At 38.0% G+C, this 22,270-nt stretch overlaps 1 protein-coding gene across 1 annotated transcript in view; it reads left to right on the top strand.

Annotated features, from left to right (window-relative positions):
- Positions 1-20,439, top strand: part of PRKCE (protein kinase C epsilon) — a 296,445-nt gene extending 276,006 nt beyond the window's left edge. Inside the window, exon 15 of the mRNA XM_071577229.1 lies at positions 17,261-20,439. Within this exon, the coding sequence (XP_071433330.1) occupies positions 17,261-17,407 (147 nt within the window). The 3' untranslated portion in view covers positions 17,408-20,439. The remainder of the gene's footprint in view (positions 1-17,260) is intronic.
- The last annotated feature ends 1,831 nt before the right edge of the window (positions 20,440-22,270 follow it).

The raw sequence follows: 22,270 nt of genomic DNA, 5'->3' as shown, positions 1-22,270 counted from the left end.
CTCTATATAGCTATGCAGAAATAGCCCAAGGGGATTGACAACTGTAAGTGAAAGTTAGCCCTTGTGCATGTCTTTCTAGGAGTAATAGTAAGATAGTGTTATCACACGAGGAAGCTTTTCTTTATGTATTTTATGGAGAATGGAAACCTTACAGTGCAGTAGCTCGAGGCAGAGGAGGGCCTGAGCCAGCCCCACTGCTGGAAGGGGTCCAGCCGGCTGGGCATGCCAGCTCCCTTACACAGGTGCCCAGCTCTGGTGAGTGGCCAGGTTGTACCTAGTGCCTGAGCTGATGTACAATTCTGTGCACTGCTGCAAGAAGTGGGAACCCCAAATTAACTCCTTCAGTGTCTATCTGAAGCCTGTTCAATACTGTGACTAACTGCTGTCCATCCTCAGGTAGTTGCAGATAGACATAGTTGGTGTTCAGCTGAATTGCATGTGTGTAGCTCTTTTCCTGTTTTCGTGAGAATTTGGCTTTTCATCTCACAGTAATTTTTGTTTCTGCTCAGTATTCATCAGAGTTTTGTTAATATAGTTACCAAATCAACATGCACAATTCCAGAATAATTTTCACTTTATGACTGCATCTAATTTCCAGATTCCTCTCATCTAGTCTGTTTATTGGCTGTTTTCCTTTCATGATCCAGATGCACAGTCCCTTTGACAATAAGTATTTTTACGAGGCCTTTATTATTTTTGTAAGTACTCCCACTGTGGCAGTCCTTAAAAGTCAGGAGGCATTTCATATATCAGGTATTTTTATTCATTGCTGATATAAATGCCTTCTGCCTTCTCAGTGGACCTTTGTTCTCTTTCTGGTAATTATTTCACTGCTGTTATATTATAAAGCCATTTCTATCTCATTAATTCCTGTTGTTTTCTTCCTTTTCCCCTTTTCTGCTTTCTTTAACGGTATTTTAGTTGAACCATTTGGTTTTAGTAGTGATTTCAGATTATTTCAGAGTAGTCCTTTGTATAATTTTCAGGACAGCTCCCTTAAAAATTGTTAGGGTGATTTTATACATCTTTATTTACACTTTTTCTCATTTTTCTTCAGGCTGCCTCTATAATGTTGGATTTTCATACTACTTCTTTCTGTACTCTGTCTGCCAACTTTCTTTATTCTACCAAATTTGATTCCTGCAGTCTGGTAGTTCTGTATGCATGGATTTTTTTTCTGACTTCTTTCTTTATGGTGGTGAATTCAGATATATTTACTCTGCGTTACAGGCATCACTGTTGTTTTCATGATCTCAGTCTGCTCTCTCTAAGATATCTTCCCCAGAGACCAAGTCTTATCAACTTCTACTGATAACTTCTCTACACTCAAAAAGAACATACCTTATATATTTAGACCATGTTTATCATCATTCAGCTGTTTTGTACCAGCTGTGTTAATTTGAGCAGTTGTTTGGATTTTGTTGTTTTGTAGGAATCTTTGAGCAAGATCATACTGAAATTTTAAATTGTCCTCTTAAAACTAAATGATTTATTACTTGGAAAGTGAAGTGTGAAATATATCTAGGCTGGAGAGAAAGATCACAAAAATAAAATATAGTTATTAATTATTCAACTTCAGAGATGGCATAGGAGTCTAGGGCAGTAAATTTCAAATGCTACAAAGGTGATTTGGGATACTTGTCAAGTTAAAAGAGATTTCACTCACTCTGAAAAATACAGAAAAGAGGGAAGAAGGTGAACACTAATGAAATAAAATCTACTTAAAATCTAGATAGAGAGTTCCTCTCTAAATTCAGTTGTGGGTGTAGAATTGAGATTGACTGATTCATATTAATAAACTTAACTTCCATAGCTATGGAATAACTATGGGAAAAATGTAACTAATGCCTGTGTTTGGAATGTTTTCTGGTTTTTAACATCCTTCAGTATTAAGAAAGAGCTGTTGATAATTTAAAAGTGATTTGTAATATTAAAAGACGAGTAAAAAATATTTTAATTTTATATTGAGGAGGACCTAATTCTGTGAAAATAGCTATGAGAAGAGAGGCCAGATTATTAGTCAGAAAATAGACATTCTTGCATGTGATATGTGTTGAGTGTACATGTGTGTTGGGAAAGAAGCATACAATGCATATATAGTCATTTGTGCGTTTAAATTGAATTTTGCATGCACATACAAAATTTTGCTCATGCAAGAATGCATATATTTACACAGGTAGTCTTCTATTTTCTGACCAACCATTAAGATGACTAAGGGGGGAAAATTCGTGATTATACTGTAAATGCTTTCAAAATAAAATGATACATGAGATGTGTTCAAATGAGCTCTGGGCAATATAAAATGCTGACACTAAACAAGTGAAGTCACTAGGGAAAAGGGTCAAACACTGAGGTCCCATCAGACAATGGAATAATCTGCCAAGGGAGGTCATGGAGGTGCTAGTGTGGAAAAAACCTTGCTTCTGTTCTGCCTTACTGCTCTGCTGGTCCCCAAAACAGGAGTTCTTGATTAGCACAGCCAACTTGCTTTTCTGTTACCTTTGTCCTACCTGCCATAGTTTCTGAGGAGCTCTATTACATGGTACTGCAAGGCCTGTGCTTCTCCTTAGTTCAGGTATGTCTCTTCAGCTGTGCCAGCCCTAAGTCTGAATTTTTCAGCTGGGCTTGGAAGAAACACTGCATGGCTATTTATTAGCCAGACTTTTGAGTGGGTTTGTTGTTTTTTTTTTTAAATCTCATTCACAAAGCGTTTGGATGTAATTATGTATTATACCAGAAATACACCATTAATGTCGTAGTTTGTACTTGATTTGATTATTCTAATGATGCTTTGGAAGATGAAATTTCTTTCCTGTTTTCAGCCTTAGAATGAAAATTACCGAAGTCTAAAAGGTCTTTGTAAAACTGACTGTGTTTTCTGAAGGCTTGCGAGAGTGCCTTGGGCAGAGCACTCATACAAATGTCTGAGGTTTAGATTGCTAAGCACTGACAGGAATGCCACCCCAGGCTGGCCTAAGTAGAGACAGATTTGGTGGCTCTGGAGCCTGCTGGGAAGGATCTTTGACTGCTCCCCCAGCCTAATGACTTGGGATAGAGAACACAAAGGGGTGAAAATTCATTGGGGCTCAGTCCTCTGATCCACATTATCTACCAGCTCTTACTTTCGTAAATCTAGAATTATAAGGCTTTTCAGTAGCAAAAATAATTTTACACAGCTATATACACTATGGTTTACTATACTGAGAGTTTGTTCCATGTAAAGCTATTAAAAATATTAAGCTACTGTAGAAGAAAAAGTAATAGCTCTGGAACACGTACATTAGAAATCAAGTGAACTGTTGAATAGCTGAGAAGAAGATATTTGCTGCATCTAAGCTCCAGTGACCTTGCAGTGTCTCTTGAAGATCATTTTTGCTTTTCTTGAAACCTAATTCTTAGAGTTTCACAGACTGTCTTGAAATTTTCTGAATTTTCTTCCCTGCTGCTTTTAATGCAGACATGAAGATGTAATTGCATATGCAAGAAATAAGTGCCATTTTAGTTCAGACAGATACCTTTTCTCCAGAGCAGCTGTTGTGAGACAGAAAGCCCTTTGAGGCATTTTGTTCCTGGGTTGAGCTGTTTCATCACATTTATTCTTCCTGGAATTTTATTCAATTTGGAGAATGAAGTTTCCCTGATCAGTAGCCGTAAGACCAGGCTATGATTTGCAACATAACTTCCTGGACAAGAACCACAGACCTTGATAGTATTCAATGATTCTCTGCTCTCTATCTTTATTTCCGTGGCCATGTTCCTGGCTTGGTTGAATTGGTTGTTTCCATTTTCCAAGTGCATGGGCCATATTACAAATTCAAACAAGGGTGTAATAGATTCATTTCCTACCAAAATTATTGATGTGGTCCTAAGTGTGGTAGACCTTGCTATGATGGGATCACTCTAACCCATCCATACCAAATAGTAAAATATACATTAAAACCACTCATTGAAACAGGTTGCTGTTTCAGCTTTAATGTGTATTGATGAAAGTTACGTTGTTATAGATTCCCTGCAAGAAATTCTTTGTGCCATTTCTGAGAGCTCAGCTGGTCAGCTTCAGTCTCTCTAGGCTGAACCTGTGGCCTGCTGATGTATCTCTGATATCACTCACTGAAGCTCAGAGATGTGCACAAGTGGCAAAAATATGCAAAATACCAGAGTCCCTCTTGCCAGAGATGGAGGAAGATCACTGCCCAAAATTTATTACTCATTTGGCTGAAGTCAGTGGTAGCCTCATATGAGCCTCAATTTCTTAGAATTGTAGAATCATAGAGTAGTGTGGGTTGGAAAGGACCTTTAAAGGTCATCTACTCCAACTCCTCTGCAGCAAGCCTAATCTACTCAATCAGGTTGCTCAGAGCCATGTACAGCCTGACCTTTGAATGTTTCCAGGAATGGGCCATCTATCACCAATCTGAGCAACCTGTTCCAGTGTTTTATCATCCTCATCATAAGCTATATCTAGTCTAATCCTACCTTCCTTTAGTTTAAAACCATTCTCCCCTGTCCTATCGCAGCAAGCCCTGCTAAAGTTTGTCCCCTTTTTTCTTTTAAGCCACCTTTGGATATTGAAAGACCACAATATAGGCTCTTCCCAGAGCCTTCTCTTCTCCATGCTTAGCCCTGACTCTCAGCCTTTCCTGACAGGAGATGTACTCTTGGCCTCTGAGGGCTTTTTTCCTTGTTTTTTGTATGATTAGAGTAGCACAATAAAATCACTCTCATATTTCATAGTCACTGTGGCTCAGTGTCCTGCAAGGAGCTGTGAGACAGAGAAGGCTGTTAGGCACTGTGCAGCAAGGAGTCACACTACAGGCACAGTCCTGTCCTTTCAGCCTGAATTTTCACTGTCTGCCTTTGAAATGTGTTTGCAAACAGGCAGACTTACTGTTTTAATCCACCCTGTTGTTGATGTCAGGATTGGGAACATTTGAGACTATATCTAAGATATCCTCAACCTGAAAAAGCCAGAGGGTAATACAAAGCCTGGTAAAACAGATGTTTGCCATATGTATTTCTTTCTAGCAATTAAGCCAGAATTTCATCGCTAATGGCTTTATCAGTGCCTGTGGCAATCCATTCACAGTGTGGCTTTATGGAGTTGAAGTTAACAGAATAATTGCATTACAGTGATTCACTGTCAACATGCAGCTTTCACAGAACAATAAATTATTTTAATTTTCTCAATGCATTTTTTTGTTGTTTGGGGAGTTTTGTTTGCCTTTTTTTGTTTTTTTTTTTTGTTTTTGTTTGTTTTCTGTTCTAAAAGCCTACTTTTCTTCCAGAGCATTAGAAACAAAATGAAGAAGAGTCTCTTGCATAATTGTGTCCTGCAGGATGGAGCAACAACAGCTGCCACCAGCCTATTTAGTTCATCTAATGTGACTCCCTTCATTTTGCAGCCTCTTCCATTGCTACTGTTTTAACACTGAGAATATTTTCTGAACATTTGTATGTTCTTCCTTCAGTTCTGCTTCTCAGGATAGAGAGTTGGTCTAGCTGCTAGAACCAGACACCCCAGAATTGCAAGATATATGTTCTTCCACCAGATATTCTAGAAACTCATGATGTGGTCCAGGCTGCACTACCCTAACCTTTTCGTGGCTGTGTTTCCCCTCTGTTGTAGTCTCAGGATACTTCATGCACAGTTCTGTGACAGCAAAAAAATATGACTGATAAGTGTTAAAAAGCAAACGCTCAAGATCAGCCTTGGCTTTTAAATGGACTGAACTTCCCTTGGAAGAGTGTTCTATGCTATACCAGACCTCAATGTTAGCAGATTTCATCTTGATCCTCAGCCTCAAATTTCCTACAGTAATTTGCACCTCTCTCAGCTCTGGTAATTCAAAGATAATGACGAACTGTTACCAAAGTCCCTCCCCCCTTAGTTATCACTATCTGAGCCACAGTGTCTGTATGGAGTTTCCTTTGTGAACCTGAACTCCCTTGTTAAGTCTTGACTTAAGGATGCCAGCAATGTGTCCTCTTTCAGTTTTGCACTGCAGCAAAGGTTTGAAATAAAATCATTCCCAAATATGAAATTCTAGTCCTAGCCAATGATTGTGGGTTACAACTGGAATCACTGAGCACCGCAAATATTCTTTTCCCCCTCCCCTAAATGAGTGGAAACTGGCAAAATTTTGGCAACCCTTTGCCTTCGACTTAACAACAAGCTGAGTGCCCACAGTGTTTGGAAACTGGGTAATAAATAGCAAACACAAGTACAAATCGGCACCCAGGGAGTGTGCAGCTGGGCTGTTTGCACAGGCAAACAGGCAGAGGCCGCCCCTGCCTCGTGGGTCGCTGCCGCACTGAATGGCTCCCAAAAATGGGTTCAATTAGAGAGGTGTGTGTTTAAATTGCTGCAGCAACCATCTGCTTACTGTGAAATATGGCTGGAATCCTTAAAGAGGGACCACGTTGCTGGAGAAAACTTTCAAATATGTTAGTCTTAAACATAGGTTCGATAATCTCAGATTTGTTTTCATATGAGTGCAAACAGGCAAATATTTTTTTACTTCTTAATGAGGGATTTTTAATCTGGTGTTGGGAAATCATGATACTGTTTTGGTGGGGTATTTTTGGCACACCTCTACTTTTTTGTGACAGTAGATTATATCATCATCCATGCAGAATTACAACTTTGTCTTTACGCTGTGGGGAAAAAATTCTATAAAATACAGTATCATTTAGTAGCACCAGAAGGAACATAGGAAATTACAGGCCAAGTAAATTTCTTTTTGTATAAATGTTCTCTCTTTTCAAGTTTGCTTCAGTGTGAATGTCCCTCTTTAAGGTAAGGCCTTCAATATGGGGAAAATGTCAAGGTAGGTCCATTTTTAGGCCTAATAACCTTGAGGTGTCCCTTCAGTTTCATACTATATTTCCATTCAGTCATCAGTGCATGGCAATGAGCATTTAGCAGATGGGCACGCAAGGGGCTATACTGCATGCCTTTGCATGAAGTGTTACTGCTTAGACAAAACACTGGGAAGTGGTCTTGAGACCTCAGACCCTCATGTACCATTATTAAACATTGCACATTATGTATTCCCCACTTGCTGCAGACATTTCAAGCATAGGGTAACAGTGGGCTTTGTTCTGAGAGTGACACCATGGTGATTAATACCAGCATGCAAAAAACCCCCAGATGTTTAGAAATGGGGTAGATTCTATTTGTGAGAATGGTTGACATACATCCTTTATTAAAACTAAGAAAAATGGATGTGGACCTTTGGGACAGACTTTTTATTATGAACAGCCATAATGGTGGAAGTCCCGCACTTTTTTTAAATGCTGCCCCTGGCACAGGGTATCATCAGTGAGAATAGTTAATGTCAGCTGGTATCTAGGTGTTACACTTTTCTGCTGCTGGCTCAAGTGTCAGCCAGGTAGCTGCTGATTGAGAAGCATTGCCTGTTGTCAGACAATGAAGTTTGAGATCTCAGTTGAAGTTGCAGTAGGTAGTTGAGAACTACAAACAGTACAATAACTGCCTGAAACAAACCTCAGACCAGTGGCTCTAGCACGTGCCTGGGCAGGATAGAGAAGTCTGTAACACTTCTGCCTCTTCCCTCGGCAAAATAAAGGACCTTGGTTTCCAGAGCTTCAACTAGCTTGGCACTTTGTACAACCAGTTACTCAAAGTGCAAGTATACAGTTTTTGAGGAGCATATGTGCAGTTTGTATCACACCTTAGAGAAACCACAAGTAAGTGAGCTGGTATTTTTAAGAGATTTCAGTGAGGGTTTTTTAATAAACAAAGTTCTGTTTTCCCAAAATTTCTCATTCAGTTAGTCTTACTTTTTGGGTCTTTTTTCCCTCTTCAGCATCAGTGCCTACAGCAGCTGTTTTGAGCTGCGATTACCACAACACTAGAATTACAGAAGTTTGAAAGCTAGTTCCCAGCACTGCAGGTTCACAAATATTTATAGGTCAAACAACTTCTATTATGCTTCTTTTGATTCTCTATTGGGGATCCAGTAGTATTTGTTTGGTTTTGTTGAGTCCCAGCCTTATAGCACTGAAATCTCTTTATACTGGCTGTTAAGTTCACTTAACCATCTGTCAAATGTACCTTGTTAGTTGGTGCCCATTGAGATAGAGTGATAAGCAGTCAGAGTGTACCTGCTTTCCTTTTGGTCTTCCCCAGAAAAACACAAATTCTGTTTCACTTTTTGGCTGCTGTAATCTCCAGTGTTATTTTCATAAAGTAATCAAAACCATTAAGTGAAATAATCTTGTTTACTTACAGTACATTCTTAAGCATTCAAACAGAAATATTTTATTTTTATATTGATATAGATAATAAATAATATTCCTGGGTTGGGCCTGTTTCTGATGTCAGTGAAAGCCAGTGGAAAAGCACCAGGTCATTAAGAAGCAGTAGCATCTATCTCTTTGTAAGAAGGTGGAGAGGAATTTATCCAAAAAAGTGAAGACTCATTGAAGGCTGACAGTCTGTGACCAGTACCATCAGAGCTGGAGTCCGGTGAACATACAGTGTCAAAAGGGGGTTTGGCTTTAGGTTTATGTCTCATGCAGAACTTTCTGTACTAGCAGTAGACTATGCCAGTGCAAGCATAAAGTCTTAACCAGGAAGTTCATCCAAAATGGGCAGCAAAAATTTGTCAGTCTATGTGTTCACAGCTCAGCATACTAGTGCAAAACTTAACTCCTTTGGCATATGAACTATTAGGCAAATGGTGGACTGAAGCTGCTGATGTATAGGACCTTACCTTCAGTAGCAGGACAGGGAAGATGTCTCTAATACTTCACTAGCTGTTGCTCTCCTCTTGTTATGCTGCTGTGCTGTTATAAGGGATTTTTGTTACTGTGGAGGCACAGATCTTATACTGATCCTCTCAACAGCACACTCCAGAAATCATAGGCTTAAATTCTGCATGGTGAGAGGAACACTCAGTCTAGATATTTATGGAAAACCTTAAGCACAAATCTTGTTCCTTGCATGCCATATTCATGTTTGCAAAGGACCTACAGAACAACAATTCCCTTGGCTTAATTATGGAATATGGAAAAGAAAGATCTGAAGACCATGACTGCCCATGAATCTTTGAAGGATTGTGTTCATATTCAACAAGAAGAAGAGAGTTTGAGTTTGTGCTGTCATGTCTGCATTAATAGCTCGAATTCCCAGCAAGATGGGATTCCAAAACCTATATAAGTGAATGACAGTCCAGGGATAATAGATAATGATAGACAGAGAAGATCACAGCCCAAGTATAGAAGAATAAAAATAGAAAGAAAATTAGATGTAGAGTGAAGAGAAAATTACTCAAGCTTCAGTTCAAAGGAGATCAGTAGCAAACCCAAGAATTAAACCCATGTCACTACAAATTCTGCTATGTCTTACTGTGCTCTTCTAATAAAACTGTGATCTGAAAAAGCAATTATGGTGTCTGGAGGAAAGATGGAAAGATGTGTTGAGATGCAGAAGCTGTAGGCATTCATGCATAGTTGTGCAATGCGGGTTTTTTTAATCTTCAATTTCTGTGTGCATTAGCTTAAAAAAAAAAGCTTCAGCTGCTTTCTACAGTCACATATATCTTTATTTTAATCTGGTTTTGCAAAGGCTTAAAAATAATCATTGCACTTCAAAATATATTCTCTAATAGTTCACCAGTCTTAGAATTAAACCATCACTGTGTAGCTTTTTCCCTTTGTATAAGGTAAGACCTACTATACAATTTCACTCTATGAAAGCCTGTCATATGCATCATCCATGCCAAACTAAAAGCCTTATTCTTAATTAGCTACAGCATCAAAAAGCATGAGTTTCCAGAAATGAAGGCAGTCTTGCCAAAAACTGTGCAGCAATCTTACTCTATAGCCTGTTGTGCAAACCATTCTAGTGTGTAATTGAGTCTTGGAATGATGCTCCCACCTGCTATTACCTTTCATGCTGTGGTGTTTCTTTGCATCCAGCATCACAGTGTCAATGCCTCCTCTATACAGGAGGGGCTCAAAATCACAAGATATTGTATTTATAATTTCATGTCATAATCAGGAAGGTTTCCATAATGTGGTACTTTTCTCTAATTAAGTGGCTACACAGAATAAACCATTGGAAAGTCAGTCTTTACTTATTCAGGATACATAGAGTGTTTTGAAATATTGCATTGCATCATTCATCTATTTACTAGCATCACAATCCTTAATTCCATGTCTTTGTAATTGCTTAAAGAATGAAAAGTAAAGTAAATCTACTGATCTTTTACAGAACAGATCTGCTCAAATATCTCAGTGACCTGTGACTGGATAATTTTTCAGTGATTTAAGGGATGTTTACTAGAAGCTACCAAAGTTCTAGGAACATGTGCCCTAGACTTAACATCCCGTCTCACTTCTTTCTCTTCTTTGCCAGTCAGTTCAGTTGTCTGGGTGTAGCCAGTCCAGGGGTCAGGAAGACAAAAAGGCTTCTGTGCAGGTATTTGAGGACTCACCAGCAGGTGGTTTAGCACCTCACAGATGCACCCGCCCTGATTCTTGTAGCTCTGCTGTGACAGTGGTTGAAATGCTGTTTCGGAACAACCCAACCGAAAATGGGCTGATCTTGGATGTGTGCCAGGATGTAAGAGGGGAGCTAACATTGCTGATCGTGACCTTAGAGCAGCTGAGGATATCAGTGGAAGCTTGCCAATACAATGTGAATTAGAGAGACACACATTAAATCTGCGCTTCATAGTGGGTCATAAGGTTTGCTATAGCAATTGCTTTGTGCATGTGAAGGGTATTTTCATATGATTGTTCGATTATTTTCTCTTGTATTTCCTCCCTGCTCCAAGAAGAAATATAAAATCGTTTCTCATGAGGTTAAATCTCTCAAAGAAACCATAATGGAAAAACGTATTGCGGGAATTCAGAAGTTAACACTCTTCCCCTGCAATTTTTTGCACTTTAAAGAATGCATGTATTCTACCATAGCATAGTTTACGTACAGTGGCTATGTCACATTTGAGTCCTAATGGAAGCAAGCCCTGATAATGTGGACAAGGTGAATCTTGAGGGTGAAGGACTAACCACAGGTGGGAAGATGTTCTAAGCTCCCCAGAAGCTCCTGTGAAATCTGTCTCCATCGATGTTTTGCACAGAGGTAACTGTTGTGCTTTAGCAGTCAGGCTAGGAACAAAGCAAGTTTGCTATATATAACTTTAGTGTTGTGTGCTTATGATGATGTTAAAACCATACCAAGTAGGGCCATAGGAGACGAGTTTTACAGTGACTTCTTCTGGGAGAGGTTCATTGCCCAGACTGTGAACACTGGGTGGTTGTCAGTGAACCTGCAGAGCTTTGATTTTGTTTGCCTTGCTGTTTGTTTTGTGGTGGTGGTTTTAGGAAGCTGTGGTTTTGAGAAAGGCTGTGTAAAAGTGAAATACAAAGACTGACATTCTGGCCATGTAGCCATTAAATGTTCGTAGCACTAATTGTTTAGCTTATTCCTCCTTCCTACTTGGCCCATTTCACATTCCTAAGAAAGATACATACTGTTGCAATATAGAGGTGGTTTCAGCTTACTGTATCACAAATGATCCATTTTAAAGTTCATAGTTTTTTGAATTAGCTCAGTGTTTATGAAATATCTGGGTACTTCCCTAAGATTAAATTGTGGACTGCATGGGTTGGCATGATTTTCAAATGCTGTTTCACTTTCTGTTAACATCTTTATTGAGTGAGGGGTTTTCCCACTGCTTTCACTTAATTTTGGTATCCTTTACATCTAATGAAAGCAAAATACAGGAGCACAAAATCTCACCCTCTGCTTGGAAGTAATGAATGTTGGTACACTTTTAAAAACTACTTGGATTCAACCCCTTTTTCTATCATAACCTTGAGTTGAATATACTGCAGCCTCATGGCTGATGTGTTATAACTTTTCCATGTGTGAATAGAGCAATTAACACACTGAAAAAACTTAATAACTTATACAGTTATTTTAGTAACATATATTTCATGTCTTCTGAAATAAGACAAGCTAGGAAATAATTCTAATACTGATACAGATTCTAAGGACATGTAAATTATGTGAAGAGGCATCCTGAGGATAAACTGAAAGACTGTGGTGTTGTGCTTCTCAGCCTGTTTCCTTCAAAATATTCATACTGAATTTCTCAATATATAGCATGAGTTATGTGCAAATGTGAGCGCTCATTATAGTTGATCTGAATTTCTTAGAAACTACTACACCTTTGCAAAAAGAGATCCAATCTGTAGTGCAGTGTAGTCTTTGCCTGTGCTGTGGTTTTTTTTATCATAGTAAGGAGAGGTGAATGGGAGGACAGTGATATGTGAGGTTAGCCACATAACTTTGTACTTCAAACCAGCTGAAGTCTTGAGTTTCCATTTTTCTTGATAAACATAATCTGAAAATCTTATCAGAGATGAGGTAAATACAAAATATTTAAACTCTTATCATCCTAATCTAAGAATTTATTCTTGATGATACTGTGCCAAACATGGGAACCATTTATTTATTACTGAAGGAAAATTCTGGATAAAATTAAGTGATCCCATGTAACACGTATGAGAAGGTGTGACTTGTGCAGTGTGGCCCATTCCTGCAGCCCCTGTAGCTGCACACTGAGAGCTGCAGCAGCTCCCTGCCCAGATTTAATGTGTGTCTCAGGGCGTGGGGTGTGCTGCTGATACTGCCAAGTGCTGCACTGCAAGGGTGCTCTGGTGAAGCTCCCCAAATGAATTACAAACTCCAGGATTTCACTGTGGACTTGCAAAATACATAAGGAGGCACCGAGAACTGCTATTGACAGAAAACTGAAGTGGAATAAAGTTAAACAAGTCAAACATGTTTCAGTTGGACTCGATGATCCTTGTGGGTCCCTTCCAACTCAGAATAGTCTGTGTTTCTGTGTGATTCAGGAAAACAGACCTATCTGTGTCTGCATTTCTGTGCTGACAGTATCTCAGACTGGCAAAGCCATGCATGAGCTTTGTATATATTTTGTGTCAAAAGGTCCACTTACTGAAAAGTATAGCACTATATTCTTTTCTTTCAACATACTAGTTCATTGTTATAATGATAATTTCTGGCCTTACTTCTTGGATTATCTGTCTGTTCTGGATTAGCTCCTCGTTCTACTAAACTACACAGATTAATTGATTTAAAGAGGATTCCTATAGTTATATTTAGGCAGCATATTGTGTGTTTGTAGGACAATCAGACTAAAACTGAAAACCTAGTCTTTGGTGGCAGTGTTGTAGCCTAGCTACCACCTTCATCTTTTTTTCTCCTTCTCTGAGTAGCCTTTGAACCTGCTGGGCAATTCCAGCCCAATACAGTGGAGCCGCTGATCTTGCAAAGGACTTGAAAAAGTCAGTGATTTTATGCAAATTAAATTAAAATAAGGTAACAAAGACGGATATTTCTTAATGTCTCCAAACTGGAGAATTAATTTAATCCTTATTAGGCCGAAGAGAGTCTACTGAGCCTCTTGGCCTCGTGGCACAGCTGATGAGGTGTTCAAACTTTGCTGAGTTCCCTGATTTGGAACACTCTCAGTCAGGTGGCATTTTGTAAGGATTTCTGTGGCTTTTCAATGCCAAAGGCTCCTGTCATTCACATTTGGTTCATCCTCGGTGAGTGGTAGTCATATTAATATTTATTAATTGAAGGAGTTCTATCTCTGTAGCCTAAGTGTTCCATCAAATCAGATCATACCCACATGAAGCAAGTCCACCATGGCTCGCAGGATAAGCAGGTCACACAAGGTTAATGCTCAGATGGGAGACTTGTGAAGCATTCACCCTGCTGGGAAAAAGGAAAACAAAAGATCAATTGACCAGCATGTTTCCTGCACAAGAGGTAGCGAGTCACTATTCCCTCTCATGATCAGACATTCTGCTTGTGGAGAAGCCATCTCTCTGATGAGATTTACAACTGGAGTCATGTCATTTGGAGTCATTACCAGTGCCGTGGCACTGCTGTTGCTCTCTGTCAGACAGAGACAGGCTCTGCCCACATGCTGCCTGCAGCAGAGCAGTTCCAGTGCAGTGTGTGGAATTTGGCACCTGCTGTTGGAAGCTCTTGGGTAGCTGCTGTGCCCCTGCTCTCGGGTAGCATTGACGCATGGTGAAGACAAGATGCTTGTGTGGTCTAGAGAGAAAACAGCAGCACCTGAAACCTAATAGAATTGCTGTGTGTTTGGGTGGACAAGCTGTAGTTTTGGGCATTCTTTTTTCGTAGTAGTTTGTTCAGTCATCTGAAATTGAAAAGTCTTACCTGGAAAAAACTTAAACTAGTATGTCCCAGAGTCTCAGGAGCTGCAGGCTAAATAAACATAAGCCCACCCATTTAATTACTGCATTTTAAAGTATGCATTTGCCAGCCAATCTAAATATTTTTCCTTTTATCTTCATGATTTTTTAATGTTCAAAGGTGGATAATAGCTGCACTCTGTTTCTTTCATATATTCTCCTTACCTTGCAGATCTTCCTTCCTTTCTCAGCTTCTCCGCTGGGAGACAGCCACAGCCCTTCATACCTTCATCCTGACTCCTCGTAATGCAACTGTGTATTGGTTCATGCTCTTGGCCTATAGAGTATTCACAGTGCAAGTACATTAAAATAGCAATAGTAGCAGAAATGTGGCCAGACCTGTTTTGTTGTAGCAGATGGAGCCTTGCAAAATAGTCATAGCTTCAGGAAGAAAGTGTCTTAAGTTGCTAAGTAGGGTTTCTCAAATAAATCTTTCTGTCGAAAAGAAATACTTGTTATGAACTCTGCCTTTGGTCTGATATGGCTTAATTCACTCATTTTTGTTCCTTGTGACTTGTTTTCATCTCACTTCATCATTTGCTTAGTTAGAGACTTGTTAGTGTATCCTTGCGGTCATAGATTGCTCCATGCTTGTCCGGTTAATAAATTGGATGGTTTACCTTCTATGCTGCCAAAACTAAATGAAATTGTTTATAAATTTGAGAAATTAAAATTTTCTATTTCCTCCTTTGGTCTTGAAGGCATATTTTAAAGCCATGGTAGGCTTTTAAATCTAAACAAATACCTTTCGTTGTTGTTTCACAAATGTTTGGGATTCAAAATTCTACTGAAAACACAGTTACTAATCACTAGGATTCAGGTACACCAGTGTTGGGACAGTTTTTTAGATGTACTTATCTGTGCTCTTTTTTCATCTTAGCACCTTCACAAGCCTTAGTAATAGTTTCCTGGAATAAGTAGCTATTCAGAATTAATTGCCCTGATAGGCTTTGAAGAGTTTGACATCTTACTCTTTTAGCTTCAGCAAGGAGTTAACACTTTTCACAAATGAGTTCAGTGTGAAAACCTGAAAATAACATGTATTGTATTTGTTGTCAGCTACTCCAGAGCTCATTTGCCCTCAATAGCTAGTGGTTGAAGTGTGAGTGTAGTTACGTTTTTTTTGCATATAACTCCAGTTCTGAATGTGAATTCTGCTTTCTGCAAATAGTCACTTACCTCCTTCTGCTTCAATGACTGTTCCTGCAGCAAATTCATTGTATGAGTGTGTGAAAATACTACACTAGGACATGGAGAACAAGAAGAACGTAGACACAGTTGCAATGTAATGCATTTAAAAATTGTGATGGAATTTCATTCTTATTTTGAAATATTTGCCCAAATGATTTGGAAAATAAACCATAAAGTCCAAGGCTGTATCTCGTGTGCCTTACACGGTTCAGAGTATATGGGTTGTATACACTCTATGTCCAGTCTTCATGGTATAAAGTAAATATTTCAAATGTAAACAATATAAGGATATATATATATATATGCTTGTTAAATCCATATCCCTCTCCTTTTAATGGAATTTTTTAGAGAGAGGTGATGGATTTTTGACATAGAAAGTACTTGGTCTACAAGTGACAGTCTCTTGCAATTATACAGACACTTGTTTCCCTCTGTCTCTAAAGTTCTTACAAACAGTGAAGGTTGCTATAACCATTTTACAATTGTGAGAAAGAAAACTGCTTTGTGTCTCAGTAGGGCTGATGAAGAAAATATGTGTCTGTGTGCATGTGTATGTATGTATATATTTATAAAATAGAAAAATTTACCTGTGTTGAAAGAGGGCATATATCCCATTTGGAATGCATTAATATACTTTATGATGTACGACTTTATCATTTTACTTTGCAAGTTAAATAGCTATTCTATTTCCAATATCATCTGAATCTCAGACCTGTGCAGGATGAACACAAAGCTCATTTTCAGTGTGTCAGTGTGCCTCCATTCAGTGTCACTCAGATAATTATTAGATTCCATGAAGCAAAGAGAAAAGAGGCAGTATAGTGAAAAATGTTTGTTCCAATTCCCTGAGCCTGTACATGCCTGAAATACTCTGCTAACATGGAAAATGTGAACAGTGCGGTTCAAGGGAATGGCCATGAAGAATGTTTTCTACTGTAGCCAAGGTGGGGTTTTTTCATGTAAGTGGTCACAGATAGTTATTGTCATGAGTACCCTCAGGACAGCAAATCAGCCTCCCCAAGACTGTCTCTGGTTAGTTCCTCTTATTCCAGGACATGTACAGTTACACTTTGTTGGTTGGTCCAGCTTTGCTGAAGGAGTGAGGTGCTTTAGACTTCAATGGGGAAATCTTGATGCCCTTGAAATAAGGAAGAGTTCTGAGGTGGATTGCTTTGGAGATATAATTTCACACTTTGCCATGGTGCTCTGAATGACATTTGACAACATTAGGAAATCTGAGTTTCCAACGTGGAGCTCAAGAATTTTCTATTGAGAGCTGTTGCAAGCTTTACCTCAGATTTTTAAAGCTGAGTGTAGCCTGATATAAAGAAATGATTAAATTAGAGTGGAAACAATAGGCTGTGTTGTGGGGAAATCAATTAAATCACTTCGCTCTGTGCCTCTGAAGTGAGATGATTTTGCTCAAATCTAAGAGGAAACAGCCATACCACCTACTATGCCAAAGCCTTTCTTAAATTAGTCCTAATCTCAGCTTCCTGCTTTATCATCATACTGCTATTCCTTCGCCTGTCAGAGACCTGTGAGTCTCTGGAAACTCATTTATAGTACTGCTTCTGTGGCCTCTCCTGAACTCATTTATATTACTTGCTCCTGTAGCTTCTCTCATATGTCTGTTATTATTTCTGTGAAGTAGCTCCTCTTTTATTTCAATCATTCCAGAAAGTTCAGCCTTTTGGGGAGGGGGATGGAGAGGAGGGAGAGCACCTTTTATTTTATTGTGCTGTTTTACCATTCACCTTATTTATATTTTTCTTCTCAGAAAACCAAAAGGGATGTAAATAACTTTGATCAAGACTTTACACGAGAAGAACCAGTATTAACGCTAGTGGATGAGACAATTATAAAGCAAATCAACCAAGAAGAATTTAAAGGCTTCTCCTATTTTGGAGAAGAGCTACTGCCATAGACAACGTTAGGCTGACAGATGAATGATGCTGCAAGAAGTGATTCTGAAGAGATCATCACATTACTGAGACTTAGTAGATCAAGAACTACTTCTCTTACCCTGAGCCCATATCCCCAGTTAAAGTATATATTTATTGTTTTTTCCTTTGTCTTCTGACCTGAAAGCACTCTTAATTTCTGTCTCACAAAGCAATGCAAAATAATTTTGTATCAGAAATTGTAGATGTAACACACTGCCGTATATTTGCAACTTTTCTTTTGTTCCTAAGAATAGGAATCCTCAGAGGACAAAAGTGCATCTTTTCCGTAGAAAATGGAGCTGTGCTATTAAAAAAGCAGTTTAGCAGACCACAGTCTGTAATCATCCCATGTATTTAAGCTAAGAAGGTGGGAACTGTTTCTTCTGCACTGGCAGTTACAGTGAGGTCTCTACTGAGATGCCCTTTGGAAAGCAAAGTCTGCCTTCGTCAAGGTATAATCCTCAATTATTAATTTATTGTGGTGAGGTACAAACTATAAAGCTGTCCACAGAAAGAAGCACATCAATTGAGGATTTTAATGAAGTTCTTCATACAATGTACAGAAAACTCCCAGAAATAAGTCACAAAGATAAGTGAAATTTTATTTAAAGCAAGAAATAGATACTATATGGATAGTTATTAAAGGGCTAAAGAATTAAAGGCCTATACTACTTTAACACAGCCATTTTACTGTTTTTCAGGCAATTGGGTGTACTATCCATGTTACCAAATTTAACATCCTTTAAAATGAACCATTAATGTGATGCCAAGCTTGCAAATGTTTACAGTTAATTTTACATAAAAAATTAATTATAAACATTATAAATTTGCCTTTTCCATTGTAGCTACATTGATAAATAATTTCTTATTTATATTTATTTTCTCAGCAGTGTGTTACTTTTGCACACTTTTACAAAACCATACTACTACTGTGTTTGTTGGGTTTTATGTTTAAAATCTAGAGAGAAATCTGCTTTTAGAAGACACAAAATAAGGCTACACATGCATTGTGTGGAAGTGCGTTCAAAAACTGAAGATCAAACATTCACAAACTGACATTGAAAGCTGTAAATTGATATTTTTTTGTGTGTATGAATTGAAATGGTAACTCATGTGGACAATATTACTAATGTGAAGTTACCTCTTGTAGATACGCTAACAGTGTTATGTACTTATATTTCCAGGAGTACCCTGTGGTCTGGTTTTGGGTTTGGTTTTGGTTTTTTTGTGTACATGTATCGCTGAGGTCATTTTATTATATATTTTACTGGACTGAGTGAGCGGTCATTGGAATCCATATTAATTGTTGCACATGGATTTCCAGCTGCACAAAAATATATATACTTGTGATTGGCAAAGTGGCACTAAAGAAGCTTTTTTGCCTTTTGTACAGGTGAGATTTTGTATATAGTGTTTGCTGCAAGGCCTGTGGAATTCATTGAATATAGAGGTATCAACTGCTGCATGTTCAGGCATACTATTAAAATGTTAGTCTATGAAAGAATAATTATAATAATGTCCATGTGCAATACTCTTGTATGTGTATTGGTTCAAGTTACTGTCAGAAAGATGAGGTTTCTGTTATAAAAGATGTAGACATATATTAAGCTATACTAAATCTCTTGTATAGTTCTCTTCAACTCTATTATGACTTGATAGAGCTCGGAAAGAGAAAGGAATGTTACAAATCATGGTGGGAAAAGTGTGAATCATTGGCTTTAAGAGATAATCTCGGTCTCAAGCAGATGAGTTAATTTGTGTCAGTTTTGCGTCTGGCTGCTCACAGCCTGTTACTGATGACACCATTCAGTTCCATTTTGTTTTGTTTTTAAAACTCAGGTGTAATTATTATATATATTCTTATGATTATTTCAAAATATTAAATATTATGATATATCAGTTAATGTGTTGTCTGGCCTACAGGTGTAATAATGGATCAAGCCTTTAATTTAATTTATCCTCAGTAATCTTTTGTACTGGGAAAAAACTAGCTTCTGGAGCTGAGTACCAGCGCAGAAACATCTTAATGATTACATCATCTCAATGGTTAAATTTCTTTCCCTCCTAGATATAGATTGTAGAGCTGCCCATCAATCTGTGTCTCGCCACTGGCTCTCTTTATTTCTCCTCACAGTTAGATTTTGACATCCGGGCAGGACCTAATCGCAGTGCTAAAGCATTCTCTTCCATAGGTGAGTAGACTGGCTAGGAAGGCAAGTTATCAGATAGTGCACTACTGTGTTCAACAAGAAGCCTTTACACAGAACTCTGAGCATTTATTTTGAAGGAATACAAGCATCCCATAAAGCTATTGTGTGCAACCTATGTAGTCTGTATGCCCATTTCCAATGTAAAGATAATTAGCAAATGTTTGTATTTCAAGAGGCCTCAGCACCTGCAGTGTTCAGTAGGATGCTGAGAGTAAAGTGAAGGAAATAGAAACTTTTGCATGGGCAGATATTTCTTCAATATAAATAGTTAGATCCTCTGCCTTGGGTTTACATCAGAAGGTTTGTCTGTTACCTTGAACATTTTTTAAAGATAATTCTTAAAAATGGACATTCTGTTACATTACTGACTGTTCTGTAAAATGTTTCCTGTTCCTTCTTTGTAAAATGAGTGCAAAATGCCAAAAAGATTATTAATAATTATAAAGAATCCTTTGTTTCTTGGTTTTCCTCCCAAATAGACTTTATTAAAGATAGAAATTCATTTTTCTCCATAGAGTGAAAAATAATTCTCTCCAAAAAGGCTTACTAATTACCTCTTCTTAAATTATGTGCAGAATAGTTCTGGCTAAATATAAAGTGTATTCAATTGGGGGTTAGTTTTTTTTTTATTGTGACGATTTATTTGTACAGAATTTTTTTCTTATGGATGTAATTTGAATCTCTTGCCATTCATTAGTGTTATTTCATCGTAAACATTATTACTGTGCCAAATGTACTGTATTCAAAAGGATGTGAATGTGTATTGTTTCAGAACCCAATAAATACAAAGATGTTAAATCTTACTTTTTTTCCCCAAAGTTTTCCTGAGTATTTCCTAATGAGGAAGAAAGAAAGATGAAGGATGATTTTTCCTGTTGCGTGTAGTACAAAATACCATGAGCTTGTCTTTTAGGAGTGGGCATTTTGCAGAGGAAGGATTTGCTAACAAGAGCCTCAGCTGTGAAGCACTAAACACTCCAAGAAAAACACAGGTAACGGTGGGTGAACACTATTTATCTTGAGCAATGTAACATTTACCTCAAAAACACCAAGCAGGTGAGTTTACATCCTTTTTCTGCCTCCTGGCTACGTAATGGTCACTGAGCTCTGACTGACCACAGCATTCTGCTTAGCTGCATTGTTAAAACTCACTTCAGCAGGGCAATTTTGGGTACTGCTTTAGTCTTTAATTGGATCGATTAGTGGGATTAATAGGATGCGTAAGTTTAATTAGGGTCATAGAGCTTATTAAATTATTTCTTCAACTTAATGTCAATGTGACATTAACTGAAATATTTCGATATTTCATCATGTTTCAATTTGCACCTGACTTTCCATTTTCATCGTCTAAAATTCTTAGCTTCAGTTTCATGAGATTAGCCAATCAGCACACTCTGGCAGTGATTCCAGGTAACAATCTCCAGTTAGTATACCTAGCTAGTAGGTATACTAAGTAGTTTTTTTAAAAAGGATTTTTTGAATGGTGTTTTCTGTTCAAATTGCAGCTTCTGCATAAGCCTCCACTCTTTTTCATGCTGAGTCCTCTCAAAGTGGCTGAATGTGTTTGCTGACTATGAGCATATTCCACTTTTCTTTGTGTTGACAGCATTAGCATAAGCTTTGTCATACAGATTTTACCAGTTAAACAACTATGTAACATTGATTTTCTGGCTCTGTATTGCAACCTTAAAAGCATATGAAGACTTAACCATCATTTTGCAAACAATAAGCATCAATGGTCTCCAAATAGGTCAATCCATATCATGTTTTCTGTAATGCTGTAAAACTGATGTCTATTAAGAACAGGTTTTTTGCTTGCTAATGGACTGTGGAGTTTGGGAAGACAGCAGTCTTTTGAAGAGGAATGAGTCAGTCTGATCGGCTATCCATGCCGTAAATGTGGTACTAAAAGTTCAGGGAGAGAGTCTCAGCAAGTATCCATCTGCTTTTGTGGCCTTCCAGATAGGGGATGTTTAGATAATTTAAAATCAAAAAAGTTTTTTGTCTCCTAGTAGTCAGGTCAGTTACATGATTAAATCAATATGAAACTTTCTTTTGATTAATCAGTTTTGAACAGCGTCAACTTCTGGCATGCACAACATTCAGTGAGAAAGAGTTACATAGCTCAACCAACCAAAGATTATCTCATTCTGTTCACTCTGACCCAGTCATAACTCCATTTTATGCTGCCTAGGTCTTTCTTTGAAAGTGAATAAATGATAATTTGCTATTCACCTTTTTCATTCCTTTCAGCAATAGATCACTGATATATCCTTCCTCAGCCATTTCTTTTTCAGACTGAAAAGTCTTCCCCTTTTTTCCCCCTTCATAAAGACACATCCCATATTTTTGGTCAGCTGTATCAATTTTCACTGAATCTTTTCTAGTTCTGTATCCCTTTTGAAGACAGGGAGTAGAATTACATGTAATATTCAGTATGTAGATCCAACATGGATTGTTACAATGACCACTGTGTTCTGTTTTATTTTCTGTTACATTTTTACATCTTTTCTTAATCCAAGTTTGTTCTCAATTATTTCACAGGTTGTCCCAGATTAGTGTCAGTTGTAATTGTAATAAGCATGTTTTCTAAAAGACTCTCCAACTGTAGTGAAAACAGGTTCTGTTCAGGAC

The sequence above is a fragment of the Pithys albifrons genome, chromosome 2 (assembly GCF_047495875.1).
Source record: "Pithys albifrons albifrons isolate INPA30051 chromosome 2, PitAlb_v1, whole genome shotgun sequence".
NCBI classification, from domain to species: Eukaryota; Metazoa; Chordata; class Aves; order Passeriformes; family Thamnophilidae; genus Pithys; species Pithys albifrons.
The sequence above is the reverse complement of the archived record's forward strand: the minus strand, read 5'-3'. Positions and strand labels throughout refer to the sequence as shown.